Source organism: Metarhizium brunneum, chromosome 1 (assembly GCF_013426205.1).
Source record: "Metarhizium brunneum chromosome 1, complete sequence".
Taxonomy (NCBI): Eukaryota; Fungi; Ascomycota; class Sordariomycetes; order Hypocreales; family Clavicipitaceae; genus Metarhizium; species Metarhizium brunneum.
The window spans coordinates 4284076-4298690 of record NC_089422.1 but is presented as its reverse complement, the minus strand read 5'-3'; the positions used below and the strand labels follow the sequence as shown (position 1 = coordinate 4298690).

General features: G+C 52.2%; 4 protein-coding genes across 4 annotated transcripts; 1 reads left to right on the top strand and 3 right to left on the bottom strand.

Annotated features, from left to right (window-relative positions):
* Positions 1-1198: 1198 nt before the first annotated feature.
* On the bottom strand, positions 1199-1639 carry G6M90_00g012930 (uncharacterized protein; the record flags this gene model as incomplete). The annotated part of the gene is made up of 1 exon (XM_014693743.1): positions 1199-1639. The coding sequence occupies one exon, from the start codon at positions 1637-1639 to the stop codon at positions 1199-1201; it is 441 nt and encodes a 146-aa protein (XP_014549229.1).
* A 2426-nt stretch (positions 1640-4065) lies between these two features.
* On the top strand, positions 4066-6012 carry sut1_0 (General alpha-glucoside permease; the record flags this gene model as incomplete). The annotated part of the gene is made up of 1 exon (XM_014693744.1): positions 4066-6012. The coding sequence occupies one exon, from the start codon at positions 4066-4068 to the stop codon at positions 6010-6012; it is 1947 nt and encodes a 648-aa protein (XP_014549230.1).
* A 1094-nt stretch (positions 6013-7106) lies between these two features.
* G6M90_00g012910 (uncharacterized protein) lies at positions 7107-7713 on the bottom strand (the record flags this gene model as incomplete). Its single annotated transcript, XM_014693745.1, has 3 exons — positions 7107-7391; positions 7468-7602; positions 7666-7713. 3 exons carry the CDS (start codon positions 7711-7713, stop codon positions 7107-7109), a joined length of 468 nt encoding a protein of 155 aa, XP_014549231.1.
* A 1115-nt stretch (positions 7714-8828) lies between these two features.
* ENG1 (Endo-1,3(4)-beta-glucanase) lies at positions 8829-10088 on the bottom strand (the record flags this gene model as incomplete). Its single annotated transcript, XM_014693746.1, has 1 exon — positions 8829-10088. One exon carries the CDS (start codon positions 10086-10088, stop codon positions 8829-8831), a length of 1260 nt encoding a protein of 419 aa, XP_014549232.1.
* Between the last annotated feature and the right edge of the window lie 4527 nt (positions 10089-14615).

The window sequence follows — 14615 nt, the reverse complement described above, 5'->3', positions numbered from 1 at the left end:
AGACATTCGTTGGCAGCTGGCTTCAAATACGGTAGGTGCAGTGAGCTGTGAATGTGACAGCCGTGACAGGTGGCAGGCTCGGATCGAAGTCACTTGAGGAACATCTTGAACAGTGACGCATCGCTGCTCCTTCCGTTTGCGTGGTGAGTGTTGGCTGCTTATATGCCGGACCAAGAATCACAAGACATGCCTGAGGGTATAATTGCAAAACCACCCAACAGATATTGCCTTGACGTGTCAGTCTTTCACGAGAAACGCAAGACTAAAATAAAGGAACATTCATCATCAATGACGAGAGGATATTCACCGGTAACGCTCACAACGATGAGAGGGTCCAGAGAGACTTGGATCAAGTGAAATCAAAAACGGTGTATTATCGTCTATGCCAATAAGGTTTTCGTACTGGCCAATATAAGCTATAGCCAGGTCGCCAGACACCTTTGCTCACATAAAAAATATGCATGCCGACATGTACGCGAGTAGATATGGTGCATGTGTCGGTAGATAAAACAAAGAACGCCGGCAGAGTCATCCATCCATGACCGCCGAATAACCGAATATGCCAAATGCTTGATGTGTGCCAACGCTGAATGCCCCAAAGTAGCCCGTAGTCCCGTGTAATTCATGCCCGTTCGTATAATACATGCAAGCACTTTTGTGTATTCTTCGCCGTGGTAGTGCCAACCATGGCGTAGTCGTGTTGTAGTAACCACAGAAAAGGTGGTTAGATCGTGGGGGTGGTTGCCGTGGCAGCCTTCTACTGCAATACCGTGTATTCCTCTAATTCCTCTAGACAATATTTTTCCATATTAAAAAGAGTGAGGGTGAGAGAGAGTGTGAGAGAGGCAGAGAGGGAAGTCAAGGTGGAGAGAAAAAGAGTGTGTGGCAGGGGGGAGACCCTGCAACGTTCCGTGTTCTCTCGCTGGTGTTTGAGTGAGAGATTTGAGAGATGGGCGGACTTGGGCTACGTTGCCTCCCAACTCCAAATGGTCTGCGGCGGTTATTGCAGGATGCCGGTCGTTTGGGGAACAGTGCCACCCCTCGTGTGCCTCTTTGGCGGCGGTCGTACCACCAGCGCAAGGCAACTCTAATGTTCTGCCCCTTGAAGTGGTGTGTGGTCTATGTTTATCGCCGTCGGCGCCAGGCGGTAGTGAGGCTCCCGCTGTAGAGATGCAATGCAGCGCGCCTATTCGCCTCTTCAGTCTCGGACCGAGTCGGGGTTCGGCGAGCCCGTCAGCGAGTGGCTGATCTCTGCCCTGTCGATCTCGAGGCTGGGTGCCCGGGTGCAACACGGGCTCACACCAATGAAACTGGCACTCTCAATCTGGCTCGGGTCTGAGGCTCCAAAGGTCATGCTGAAATGGCTGAGCATTTCCTGATGCTTCAGGTTTTGCAGCGTCAGAGGTCGTTGGCTGGGGTGGGTCTTCTTGTTCTTCTTGTTCCTCTTGGATTCCTCGTGTGACTCGTCTTTTGAGCGGCGGCTGAATGCAAAGGTTCTGGCGAATTTGCTGCTGGTTGACTTGTGTAGCGAAGACGTCTCGCTGGTGGTGGCAGTGGTTGTGTTGCTGTTTGTCGGCGAGATGGTGTCTGAGCTGTCGGACTTGCGCAAGGCACGACGAAATCGGTCTCGGATAGCCATTGTAGCAATCTTTGGCAGAGCAGACGAGGGATTGACGAATTTGATTGCAATACAGATGTGCACCAATATACCGCAGTTGAGGAAGGCTCAGCGGAACGACGAGATCGAAGGGGGGTGCAGATCTAGGACAATTATAAAGGGAATCGGGAATCTGAGGAAGCCTGGGAAAGTCTGCAATGCAAGCCTCTGGGGCGGCGCCCGCAGGAACCCTCTGGGCTTCGTCTTCGCGTGCATGGCGTCGACATGGTAGTATGGTACTCCGTAGTTGGTGGCGACTCTTTTCGGCCCATTGTCGTCTCTGGCGCCGATGCTTGCGTGGTTGAGTCTGGTGCGAGGCGAGGCGTGAGTGGGAGGTGGGCCGGCTGCGTGTGGGGCCTTGGGGCTCTGGGGGCTCTGGAGTGCGGAGACGGGACTGATTCGGGGGGCTCGACGCGGTGTTTTCAAACTGCTGGGGTTTGGTTGGGAGGTGCTTGGTGCTGGTGGCAGGCGTCGGCATGCAGCGCTCCATGTCTTCACTGCACATGCATGTCCTTGGCCGACGTCAAAAAGTCACTCACTTGGCCCACGCGGTGCCGGTGTGGCTGGTGGAACAGGAAAAGAACATTGATGGAACCACGAGCGACAGGCCGTTTGCGGTGGAGCCCGACGACAAAAGCCGTCAAGTTCCCGTGGCTCCCATAGGCCAAAGGCACGTCGCCTGGGGCCCTTCAGTGGGCTGCAGTGGGCTGCAGTGGGCTTCTGTGGGAACTTTGGCACCGCCACCGGCGGCCCCAGGTCTAGACTACGGGGCCTCAAATGTCCCTGTCTGGTCCATGTCTGGTTCCATGTCAGCTCTGAATCTCGACTAGGCCGGGCAGCCCGGGGCACCCGCGCTTGCCTGGACCGGACTTTTACACCGAGCCAGGCGGCCCTTTTGCTCCAGGACTGGCGAGCCGACGCCAAGAGAGCGGGAAAAACTCTGCGTGCTGCACTCATGTCATGGCTGTTCGCGGTTCGCGTTGCCATTGCCGTCGCTCACGACCTCTGTCCACAGTGGCTTCGACGGGCGTGCCGCGATGCGGCTTCTCGTGCCGATCCAAGCTTGAAGCGCGGCATAACTCGGGATGAGGGAAATGGTTCGGCCGGTGCTCGCCGTTCAATGTCTGTCCCAAGTCAAGTCGGCCACCTGTTGATCTGCTACCACCACCACCACCAAAGCTTGGGTGGAAAACAAAGTCCAGACAGGCAGCAGGCAATCCGTCTGTCCATACTCCGTACTCCGTATAAACGCCGCAATGATGGGGCAGAAGGCAGTAGCTGCTTGGGGCGAGTACTAGGGCCGGACCAGGCCTGCCAGGATTACGGAGTACTTGGCGTTGCATGTGTCCTGTTGTTCTCTGCTTGCGTGGACGTCTGGATGCGGTGTCGACGTCATTGGGTCCATTCCGCGACACTTGACATTTGAATCCTCGGGGCCAGTTCGGAGGGCCACATCAATTGATACTAGTACTACTCCGTAGTCAATACTAGATTAGGCACTCAAAACAGTACATACGAACCACCTGCCTGCTGATTGGCCTACAATTGTTAGCCTCGACAACATGGACTGGTCATATTCTTGTACGTACTACAAGAGCGGTTGGCCGCCACGTCAAACACAACTCCAGAGATACAGTCCAGTAATCGCTCACTGCCCCATGACGCATGTCGGAGCCTTGACTTTCCAATGTTTGGCTTTTTTGAATAGAGCATTCCAGACAAGCTTCCGATCATGCCGCGTCTTCACCCACGGCAATCCTTATCTCTCGTAGGCATACAGCGCCCGACGATGGAAAATTGACAATCACACATGGTTCAATTTGCCAAACAAGGACGAAGATCCGCAAGCCGGCACAATTGCACACGGAAAATAGGGTTAGGGTAGGCCTGGCTCAAAAGGCCTATGATTGGTCGACCAGATGGTCTGTTACCCCAAGCTAGGGTAACCGTATAGGGTAGGGAGGCGCCTTCCTTGAGACAATGGCGGCCCAACATGGAAGGGCTATAGGTCAACGGTACTGTGGACACCAGCTCATTCAAAGCCCACGGCCAGGTCCCTATACATGCGCGCAGCCGCGTTGGCATCGGCCCCCAATGAAAGACAATGACGTCGTGACCTCATTCTGAGGGAGCATTGGTCACAGCACCGAGTCGCGTGGCACTTTTACTCGTCACAATAGACCGTTGCACGAAAATCAGCCGAGCGCACTGTCTGCTATTTCCATGGCCTCACCTACTGCACCATAATGATCCTGTACCACTTGACGCTCTTTTGCGCAAGACAGGCCTTGCTGTAACCCCGAGAAGCTACGTCAAGCTACACGGGCTTCTCCATCAAACCTCGGGCGAGTTATCAAGCTGGCGGCCGCACGCGTAGATTGCCCCCCTGCCTTCGTCAAATTTCCATCATGGCGAGTCTACGGGAAGAGGACGCCCGGGATACGACTGCTGTCCCCGAGCCTGTCAAATCACCATCTACTTCAGGACAACCGGATACCGGTGACATCGAACCTGGCCTGACAGCACCATCACTCGCCACTCGCTTGAACCACGCGGTTAATGAGAACTCTCCTCTCCTCAGCAGCAATGAGTCGGATCCAGATGATGCAGCAAGACCAACTCCTGCCTTACAGCATGTTGACGAGACGCAGGAAACCAAGGGGTTGTGGTACATGATCATGCTGACAATCAGCATGGGCGGTTTGCAGCTCGCATGGGCGGTTGAGCTGTCGAATGGATCACCGTATCTACTATCTCTCGGCCTTAGCAAGTCACTCATGGCACTGGTATGGATTGCTGGGCCGTTGACGGGCACTCTCGTTGTGCCGTATGTCGGAATGATCAGCGACAACTGCCGCATGCGATGGGGCAAACGTCGGCCATTCATGGTGGGTGGCACTATTGCTACTGTTGCTGGGCTAATGTTCCTCGCCTGGGCGCGAGAGATTGTTGGAGGTATACTAGGCATCTTTGGCGCGGACCCCAAGTCGGAAGGTGTGAAAGTTGTCACCATCATCGCCGCTGTGATTGGGGTATATGTGCTTGATATTGCTATCAATACTGTCCAAGCCGCTATTCGCGCTTTCTTTGTGGACTGTGCGCCTGCTCATCAACAAGAGGAAGCAAATGCCATGGCGAGTCGGGCTACTGGCATTGGAAACATCATAGGGTTTATTGCGGGATATGTGAATCTTCCCGCACACCTGTGGTTTCTTGGAGACAACCAGTTCAAAATTCTTTGCGCAGTGGCCAGTATTGGACTAGCAATCACAATCGCACTCAGTACGGCTAGTATTCGTGAAAGGGATCCTCGAAAAGACGGTTCCCCTATCAAGAAGACGCCAAACATTATCGCATTCTTCTTCAACATCCTCAAGTCGATTAAGCGACTGCCCCCGCAAACTAAACGAGTCTGCGAAGTCCAGTTCTTTGCTTGGGTTGGGTTTTTCCCGCTCCTGTTTTATACCTCTTCGTACATTGGAGAGATATATGTCCAGCCATACCTTGAGGAGAACCCCAACATGACGCTCGAGGAGCTGGAGGCTTTGTACGAACAAGCCACCCGCATCGGGACATTTGCGTTACTGGTCAACGCTATTGTGAGCCTACTCACAAACATATTTCTACCTTTCTTCATTGCGCCGACGTTCGACGGTCACCCTGTGTCCGTCAACAAGCACACGGGTCAACCTGTTGCGACCAAGACAACTGGACTGCCGCGACGATCATACCTCGACTATTTGAGAATCCCAGGATTCACCCTGAAACGGGCCTGGCTCGGATCGCTCGTCTTATTCGCAGTCTCCATGTTCTGCACGGTACTTGTCCGGTCGGTTGCAGGAGCCACGGTTCTAATAGGTTTGGCCGGCATCACTTGGGCCATGGCTCTGTGGGCTCCATGGGCGATCATCAGCGGCGAAATCAGTCGGCGAGACGCCATTGCTCGGGTGCAGAGGCTTCAAAATATGGCACCGCCTCAGAGCAATGACCCCGATGCACCGTCATCCAACGGAAACTCGCAAGACATGGATGCTGAATTGGGTAATGAAGAAGAAGAAGAAGAAGAAGAAGAAGTGGACCAAGCCGGTGTGATCCTGGGCATTCACAATATGGCCATTGCAGTTCCCCAAGTCGTCGCCACTGTGGGATCGAGTATAGTGTTCAAGTTTCTGCAGAAGCCGCGGGGTACACCCGGTGATCACAGTTTTGCCATTGTCATGGCACTTGGGGGTATATTTGTCCTTGGGTCTTGCATCTTTGCTGTTAGAATTAAAGACGACGTGGATACGACGGAGGAGGCTGTTCACGACGAGGCCCGAGGTGCTTTACTCGCTGACGAGGACGCGGGGAACTAGCCCGCAATAGAGGATGCTCTCAAGGCATATATGCATCAGGGGAAGGTGATGTGTGATCCAGGCGTATGGGATGATGCAATTTTTCCTGGGCTGGTCAGATTTGTATGTCCACATCCCATATTCTTGGATAAACAAACTGCATTGAATTTGATCTTTTTTAATAATACTCATTGTCAGCAGACAAGATTCACAATTTCTGGCTAGTCAAGTCCCTTTTGTAAAAGTTATTCGCAAGCCCAAAATTCCTATATCAGCACTCAAACAGCAAGCCCCTTTCCCCAGAAACTCAGTTTCCAAATACCAACGGAAGAAGGCCAAGCAACAGGACGACGATTTTTACCCGTCACATTAATCGTGTCCACAGTTTCCCCCACAGCATTTCGGGGCCACAGTCTTTGGTTTACCATCACAAGTCCCGAGATACACCCTCGTCTCGCCAGGAATGATGCCGAGCGAAAGATCGTATGCCGATACACCACCCCACACGTAGCACCACATTGCCTCATGTTCATCGCAGTAGGTGTGCTGACAGTCTGGCCTGCAACGCGAGGAGACGTCACCCCGGACCTCGGACTCGGTTGGCAGAGGGCCCGGGACGCGAGTAGCCTGCAATCTAGATGCCGTGATAGGGTGTCGGCGATGGGTGACTGTGGGCGTTGGGCGAGGAATTTTGTCCCTGGGGAGGGAGCCCGCGGCGCAAAGGAGGGCGAAGAGGATGATGGGCTTGTGGGAAAGCATTCTAACCATGTCAGATATGTATATACTATGACAGCGTATGGTTTGAGGAGCAGCGAGGCAAGGTAGGAGGAAAACTGGAGGGTTCACGTCTTCCCACCCGGGGATCAGATTTGAGGATTCAAGAGGAAGGCACGGGAGTATATGACATTTTCCCCCTGAAGGGTCTATGGATCATACATCTAATGGAGCTAGGTACTTGTCTATTAGTTGAACATGGTCATGAGGGGGGAAAAACGGCAAGAGCAGCAGTCGTCAAGTCAGAAGCAACGACGACGACAACAACAACAACAACAAGACGACGCCGTATAGAGGCACAGGCGTGGCCTGGATGCACTAATTGTCGCGCCCAAGAATTATCACTGCATCGCCTTGATCCCAGCCTTCACCCACATGGTCAGGCACAGCGTCACGCTGACCATCCACGCCAGGCTGCGCAGCCCGGCCAGCTTCCTGTTCGCGCCGAGCTTGACGTAGCAAAACACATAGGCGAGCCGGGCGGCGAGATAGCCGATGCTCAGGGTGTTGAGGACGCACGGGTGAAGCCCGGCCTGGTTGGCGGCGATGACACCGCCCGCGAAGAGGCCCAGCGATTCGAAGCCGTTCTCGGAGGCGCCCTTTGCGCGGAGGATCATCTGCTGGCGCTGGAGGAAGAGAGAAACTGTTAATTTATTTTTTTGGACGTGGGCAGGAAAAGTACAGGTGGCTTGCAAGGCTTACGGGCTTGTCGATGGCTTCGTTCTTGCAGACGGCGTCGCGCAACGCTCGCGGGTTTGCGTTGTCGTACGTCTTGCCGGAGCAGGCGACGGCCAAGGTGTGAGGGCCGAGGCAGGTTGCGATGAAGACGGCGGGGATCTAGGTCAGGGGTTGATGATGAGTTGGTTGAACACGAGGCATAGGCGAGGGTCGTGGGCTCACGGTGAAGTAGGAGAGGTTCTTGGTGAAGTCGAGGCCGATTGCAGACATGGTGGGCACTGTTGAACTGGACTATTTTTTTCTTAGAGAAAGAGAGAAGACGTATGTCGTCATGTATATTCCTCCCGTGTCATTGAGGTGTTTGTGGCTCAATTGGGTGCGCGATTGATGGAGTTGAGAGTCAAGCAATCAGAAGCTGGCTGGAAGCTGGAGGCTGAGTCGTGGCCCGACGGCCCGACGACCCAAATACGCTCTCCAAATGAGCGCCATTGGTAGGCGTGCACGATGCGACGCGCAATTTCTTGATAATCTGCCTGTGGCTGGGCCTAGCTCAGCTGGCCGCTTCTAGACCTGGCTCTGCTGCTTCAGCGTCATGTCGAACTCACCAGAGCTCGCTGCCTCGAGCTTCGAGTCATGTGGGGATAATTTTCGGAATCAAATGGAACCATGAAAACTCTATGAGGCCGCGCCTAGACAGGCTCAGGGGGCATGACCAAGTCGAGTCTGTCTAGGTGCGGCCATTTCAATTGTTTCTTTCAACGCATCCGACCAGACAGCATTTTAGATACTAGTACTCCGTAGTACAAGTACATACGTAAGCCGTGTTCTCACCAATCATTATACTTGACATTATACACGATAGAGAACACCCCTGCCGCTCAGACCATGCCAGGCACCTGCTCTTCGTCGCAGAGTGAAGGCGGAGAGGAGGACCCTGGCTGTTGTCACTGGTCTAACAAAGGTGAAGAAGACAATGCAAGGTGTTCATGCTGTTCTTCACGCAAGAGCCAACATAGATAGCCCTTGTTCACACATGCACTGGGGCAGGAGGGTCAAACCGTCAAAGGCTTCATAGTCGAATCTTTGTTTCATACAGTTGCAACTCGTAGTTAAAGTTTGTATATACAGTGAAAAAATGCATTCCGGCGGCTCTTGCCTAAATGGTGAAATATATCGAACACGAATGCAATATCAAGTAGAAGAAGAAGAAATCCAGAAAAAAAAAAACGTCAATCGATGCGTCCGTCATCATAATGCAAGCAGTATCATCATGCCTAGCATGTCCTGTCTTTTCAATGGGAACCCGCCCTGGGTATCTTTGTTTGAACCGCTCTTGCTTGCATGCTTGATTTCCCTCTTTGCAGTAGCACAACTTCTGCTTCTGCCTAAGCAGAAAACCGTTTCTCAACGGCCCTATTTCGTCTCTTGGAATTCCAGCCACCACCGTTCCAAACTTGGCCATTCCATGAGTTGTCCTGTTTTGGTGGAGGCGGTTGAGAGTTGGTATCAGAATTGGGTTGTGGCTGACCATTCCATACTTGCCCATTCGTGGGCTGAGGTTGAGTAGCTGGCTGAGTCGACTGAGGCTGGACCTGGGTTTGCGGTTGAGGATGGTTTTGATCTTGAGGCCCAACTGAGCCTGAAGATGGATTTACAGCCGCAAAGTGCTGGACTGGACCTGGACTGCCTCCTTGTTGGTAGACTTTAACGGAGTTGACGACCCAAAAGGCATTCGCAAACTGCTCAGGGTTGCCAGAAACATACTCCTGGCAAGTAGGGGCCAGAGTACTACACTTAGCATCATTTTTCCAGACGTCTCCAGCCCATTGACCACAAAAGGTGGTGTCAAAGATAATCTGGTGGTCCTTGAAGAAATTGTTGATGTTGCAAGTATTTCCTCCCACGAATCGAGCAGTCGGCGCTCCCCAGCTGGCGGGGTTGGGGTTCTGGGAAGTAATGTCCTGGGGAATGTTTGACCGAGGGAAGAACCAGACTGCAATGTGATCCGAAGTCCATTCAGTAGCATAAACACCACCTCCAATGGCGTTGAAGCCGTCGCCATAATTTGAAGCATCGACGGTCGCCTGTTGGCAGCCTTTTGAAGCACCAAGGGCACCACAGTCCGCAGAGGAAAACTGGGTAGAGGGGAGAGCGCCCTGGTTAGACATAGTGCAGCCGTTCGCTGTGTGAAGAGTAATGGAATTCTTGGTTTGGGCATTGACACCCTCAAGTATGTCAATCTCGCCAGAAGATGGCCAGCCGGGACCGAGCAGCCAGAAAGCTGGCCATGTGCCACAAATGCTACCAGGCATGTGGGCTATGTCGGCAATGAACAGACCACGAGTGAATGACTTTTTGGAGGACACACGAACTGACTTGCGACCATTGGGAGGGTTCTTGGTCTTGGAGTCGACGCCCATATATATCCCCCCTTTGGCGTAAACGGCAAGGCCTTCCTGGTTGGCAGTCTGTCCATCAACATATTGAACGAAACCCCCTGTAGGATCTGGCAGTGTAAAGAAGTCGAAGCTGTTGAAAAAGTTGGTACTATCGTAAGTAGTGTCAAGTAGGTAACCCGCATGAGCGATGCCTGCCGAAAAAAGCACAGTGCCAGCGAGGGCAGCGAAGCGACCTGAATAGCGCATGGTGATTGAAGTTAGGATTGCCGTCAAGGTTTGGTAAAAATATATATGTGGTTTTTGAAGGCGATTTTGCTGTGTGAGCCGGCACGACAGCGTCAACGCAAGTGGTGAAATAGTAGAGGCGAGCAACTTGCGAGACTACTCCCAGCGCAAAGTGATGTGAGAGATGAAAATGTCTTCGAGTTTCTCTGCCGTGCTAGAGAACGTAATGAACCCGAGACCAGAGCCTTGTTTCCAAATGGCTTGGATGTGAGCGAGACAAGAGAGAGAAAAGCTGTATCGCACTTGCAGTGGCAGCTACCAAGAAATCCTGGAGAATGAAGACTATGAAGCAATGTGCAAGTCTCCCAGTGAGATCACTCTGGTTTTCCTTGCAAGTCTTTGAGACTGAACAATAGGCGGGCACAGTGTATGTAAAAGAGAGGGCGACAGAGGAATGACGCCCTCAATATAAAGGATCAAGTTGATCAGGAACTGAACAGAGTCCAAAGGAGGGGAATCAGATGTTGGGAGGCGGAACAATGGCAACCAACGACTGGAAGGTGGACGGACAATTGAAGATAAATGACGTCTTTCTCTATTCAATAGAGAGGCTGGTAGTCCAAAAGAGGAAGATGAATGAATCTAAGACGAGAAACACAATACAATGGTGACCAGCTGCCGGAAAGATTGAACGGCAGGGAACAAAGGATGCTGGAACCGTCAACGGAACCGAAAGCCTGGGGCAGTGCCTGCACAAAAAGACGACAAGAAGAAAGGTGGTGACGAGTGACGAACAGAAACATGTTGGACGTCGGACGGAAATCCAGATATCTAAATATGGTTCATTGTTTCTCTGGCTGCGTCTGTTGGGTCTTGGTCACAACCCAGCCAGTACGGAGTACAGAGTACTAGTCTGAAGATCCTTTTCCCCCTCCCGAGCCCCCCCTGTGCCCCTGTGGTCAAGCCCTCGTCCGTTTCTGGCGTTTCCCAGATCTGGATGTACATTGTCGGTAGAATAGAAGAGAAAAGGATGGGAGATATTGCTCTGTTGCTTTCGCGGCCCACTCTTAGTAGCGACATGTTTCCCACGGTGTTGCAGTCGTGATTGTCCAAGAGCCAACAAGAGCGAGGCGGGAGAGCTAGATTGCGGAGGCTGGTGAATCTGAGACTCTGGTCCTGGGCCGAAGAGGCCAATCAAAGCCCGTGAATGGCAACGCCAAGAGGCAGAAGGGGCAAGACTGCTGGCAAAGCCCCTGCCCCTGCCTGCCACTGGCGCTGAGGTGGGGCGGGGCGACCCCCAGTGGCTGTCAGTGTTCGTCCGCTGTGTGCTCCCTGTACCTTCCTTTCCTACACACACTGGGCAGTGGGCACCGTCTTGTGCGGTCAGGCGGCTACGATGCTGCTTTCACCGTCTGGTTCGTCCATTGTACCTTTGGGCTTGGCGCGCGATTTGTGGTGCTGGTCGATTGACAGACAAGACTGTGTGTTCACAGTTCACAGCGCAAGACATCCCGACGCACAAACGGGCGACCTCTTCAATGAGGCATTGCGCGAATTTCCCCCGTTCCATCAAACCCTTGGCGCCTCTTCACATCTAAGAAGTCGACAACAGCACGCTATGGAGCCATATTCACGGCAAACAACAAATACATACGCGTCCCCCCCCCCCCCCCCCGACATCGAACTTCAGAGACTGAGAGGCCCAAGTCGCACGATACCGAGTCCCTTACCGATGAAACGCTGAGGCCAAGAGGGACATTGAAGATTGAAACAAGGCAGTTTGACTGCACAGTGAACGGACACGTTCGTACGCCGTAGAATGTTTGCCGCCTTGCCCCATCCGTCGTCATCCGAACTTGGCCATGACACCCACAACTCGACTAGCCATGCAGGAACAAGAGCATGCCTACTCGATACACTCTGGCTGTTTGACAAGCACTGACATTGCTTGGCGAAACAGTTGGAAATATTCGACACCTGCCGGCTATCCGACCCTGATCTCGCCAGAGAACTAAGTTCTCCCACAGTGTTTGACGTCTGTGTCGAACACCACGTTATCGATTCCCAGGCTTCAAGAGCCTCTTCTGTTGAAACATTGCTAGACACACAAAACACTAGGGATCTGATAACCACCTTGATTTACAGAACTCCCTTTCTACGGAGTGTATTACCTTGACTCGACAAGCGAATCGATGCGTCATGTTGGCACACCGTGCACCATCATTGTGCGACATGTCCTCCGCGCTGAGATGCGGTATATGGAATAAGTTACGGAGTACATACTCGCTAGCCATGGACTGTTTGCGCCGCCGACATATCCATCAACCATCAATTTACCACGTTTAATGCGAGTGAGAAACCCATGTCTTGCTCCGCCTTGCTCCCTTTCTAGTTTGCAAACCTTTGTCACATTTTCCGGGCCCAAATCACGACGATCCTATGCAAATAAGCACCATGGGTGAGAACTTGAGAAGCCAGCCATTTTTTAATAGCACCTACGGAAGACTACGTCTTCTTCCTCCTCCAGCTGCAGCTCAGCATTTTCTGATAATAGCTTGCAGGTCCAAGATAACGACCCACTTACCACGATTTGGCCAATTGCAGGTAATGTTCCTCGAGCAGGGCACTTCGTGTTCTTCCTACGAAGAACACACAGACGTGTCCGATGCTCTATTTACGTTTTACAGCGCCTCCTTAGATGCACCTGTATTTATGTATGTATGTACTGTTGTGTTGGTCAGCAACTGTTTCACCGTCTCTCCTTTTGCGTGGCCGGAGTTCCGTTCTGGGGCCCTGAGGCTCCGATAATGACTAAAATCTCCGTGATCTCCGTGCCACATCAGCCACAACACCAGAACAAAGGAAGTTGCCCTGCTTGCATGGTATCAATTCCCTCCCTTCTCTTCTCTCTCTCTCTTGTAAGCTAAGAATTAATAATAGTAATAAAAACAAAAATCCCGCAATCCACTATATTCGCACTCCATATTCCAACTTTTAATTTCAGTCACATAACCACAAGCGACTCGCCGTCCTTGATTCCTCGGAGCGACATCGACACTGAAACAGCCAACGGAGTCAGAAGGTGGAACCAACTCCAGAGCAGACAAACCGCCGGGTTTTTCTCGACATCAATCATCCAACAACTGTCTGGTGTCCCTCAGTCTCTGCGGATCCGGATCCCCTACGCACCTTGTCGTCTGGCGCACTGCCCGGTGCCAAAATATTTGATGCTGACCGGCCCTTGCGTGCTGCAGTACAGTGGGAGGGAGGCGGTGAGTGTCTGCACACCCCTAGATCACTATCACTCTACGCCATCAGGCAAGCAAATACCTCTTGCCTCTGACTGTATGTACATTTGTCACGTCGATCAGGCTGATCAATGGCCGAGTATATTGCCCAAGGACACGTCTCCTGTTTCAGCCAGAGTTCCTAAATAAGATGCCGCTCCCGGATCAGCCTTCCTATTCAGTCATATCCCGCCAATGTCTGTATTTGCAAACGGGGAATTATTAAAGGCCATCCGCAAAGAAAGCTTCACAAGCCTCTCGAAACCCATCCTTCTTCCTTCCACTCATCATCAACAGACCGTAGATGAACAACCCTACACTATAACCTGTGTCGTCTGGTTGTCGCTCTTGTACACCAATCGCCTCTCACCTTCTCCGACTTGACTACGCTGCCGATTCACTGTTCCTGCAACTACTCGTGGTCCCTCTCAAACGCATCAACACAATGATATAGTAGTCCCTTGTACGGACATTTCGTCTCAACCCCCGCTCCTCCGATCCAATCGTCTCGGCATCCCCTCCCGTCCCGGCAATCTCAAACAAGGTTCATCCTTACCTCCCCAAGTCATTTCCTTTCTACGGAGTACCAAGGACCAGATCATGTCAATCAAGCTTGGCGGTAAAAGTCACGGATGAGCGCCGACCACCAGCCTGGTCGTCATAATAATCCTGCCTGACAGGCCAAGTCGCACATGTCCCTGCCGCCCAGTGCCAAACGTCATCTTCTGGTCGTCCTCGACGCCAGCTCCCTCCCGCAACCATCTGTCCGGAATTCTCCTAGAGCGAGTTGGTGAGACGCAATGCCGTCTATTGTGAAAATAAGCCATACCTAAATTATACGAGTACAGGAAGAAAAATACACAAAATAAGGTATCAAAATACCGCGAGCATCAATATCATGCTCAAGAAGAAGAAATCCTTTGAATGTGAAAAATGTGACAACGCCTGTGAGGGCCGTCTGACAGGCCCTCATGCATCGGGTTGGTAAGTTGTGTGTTGCACAATAGAACAAGAAAGATAAAAGACGGAACCAACAAATTCCTTTCCTCCCTCTTTAGCCTCCGCCGTGCCTCGTGCTCCCTGAACACCGAAAATCTTCGTCCGTCCACGTGAAGGAAAAAATGATATAATAATAATAATAAATAAATGCATCCGTATCTTCTCTTTTCGCCTCCAAAAAACGCCTCTCGGTCGTCGTGACGATTCATTGAGCATATGCACCAAACCAAATGCATATGTATCGTCATGTACCATCCAAGGT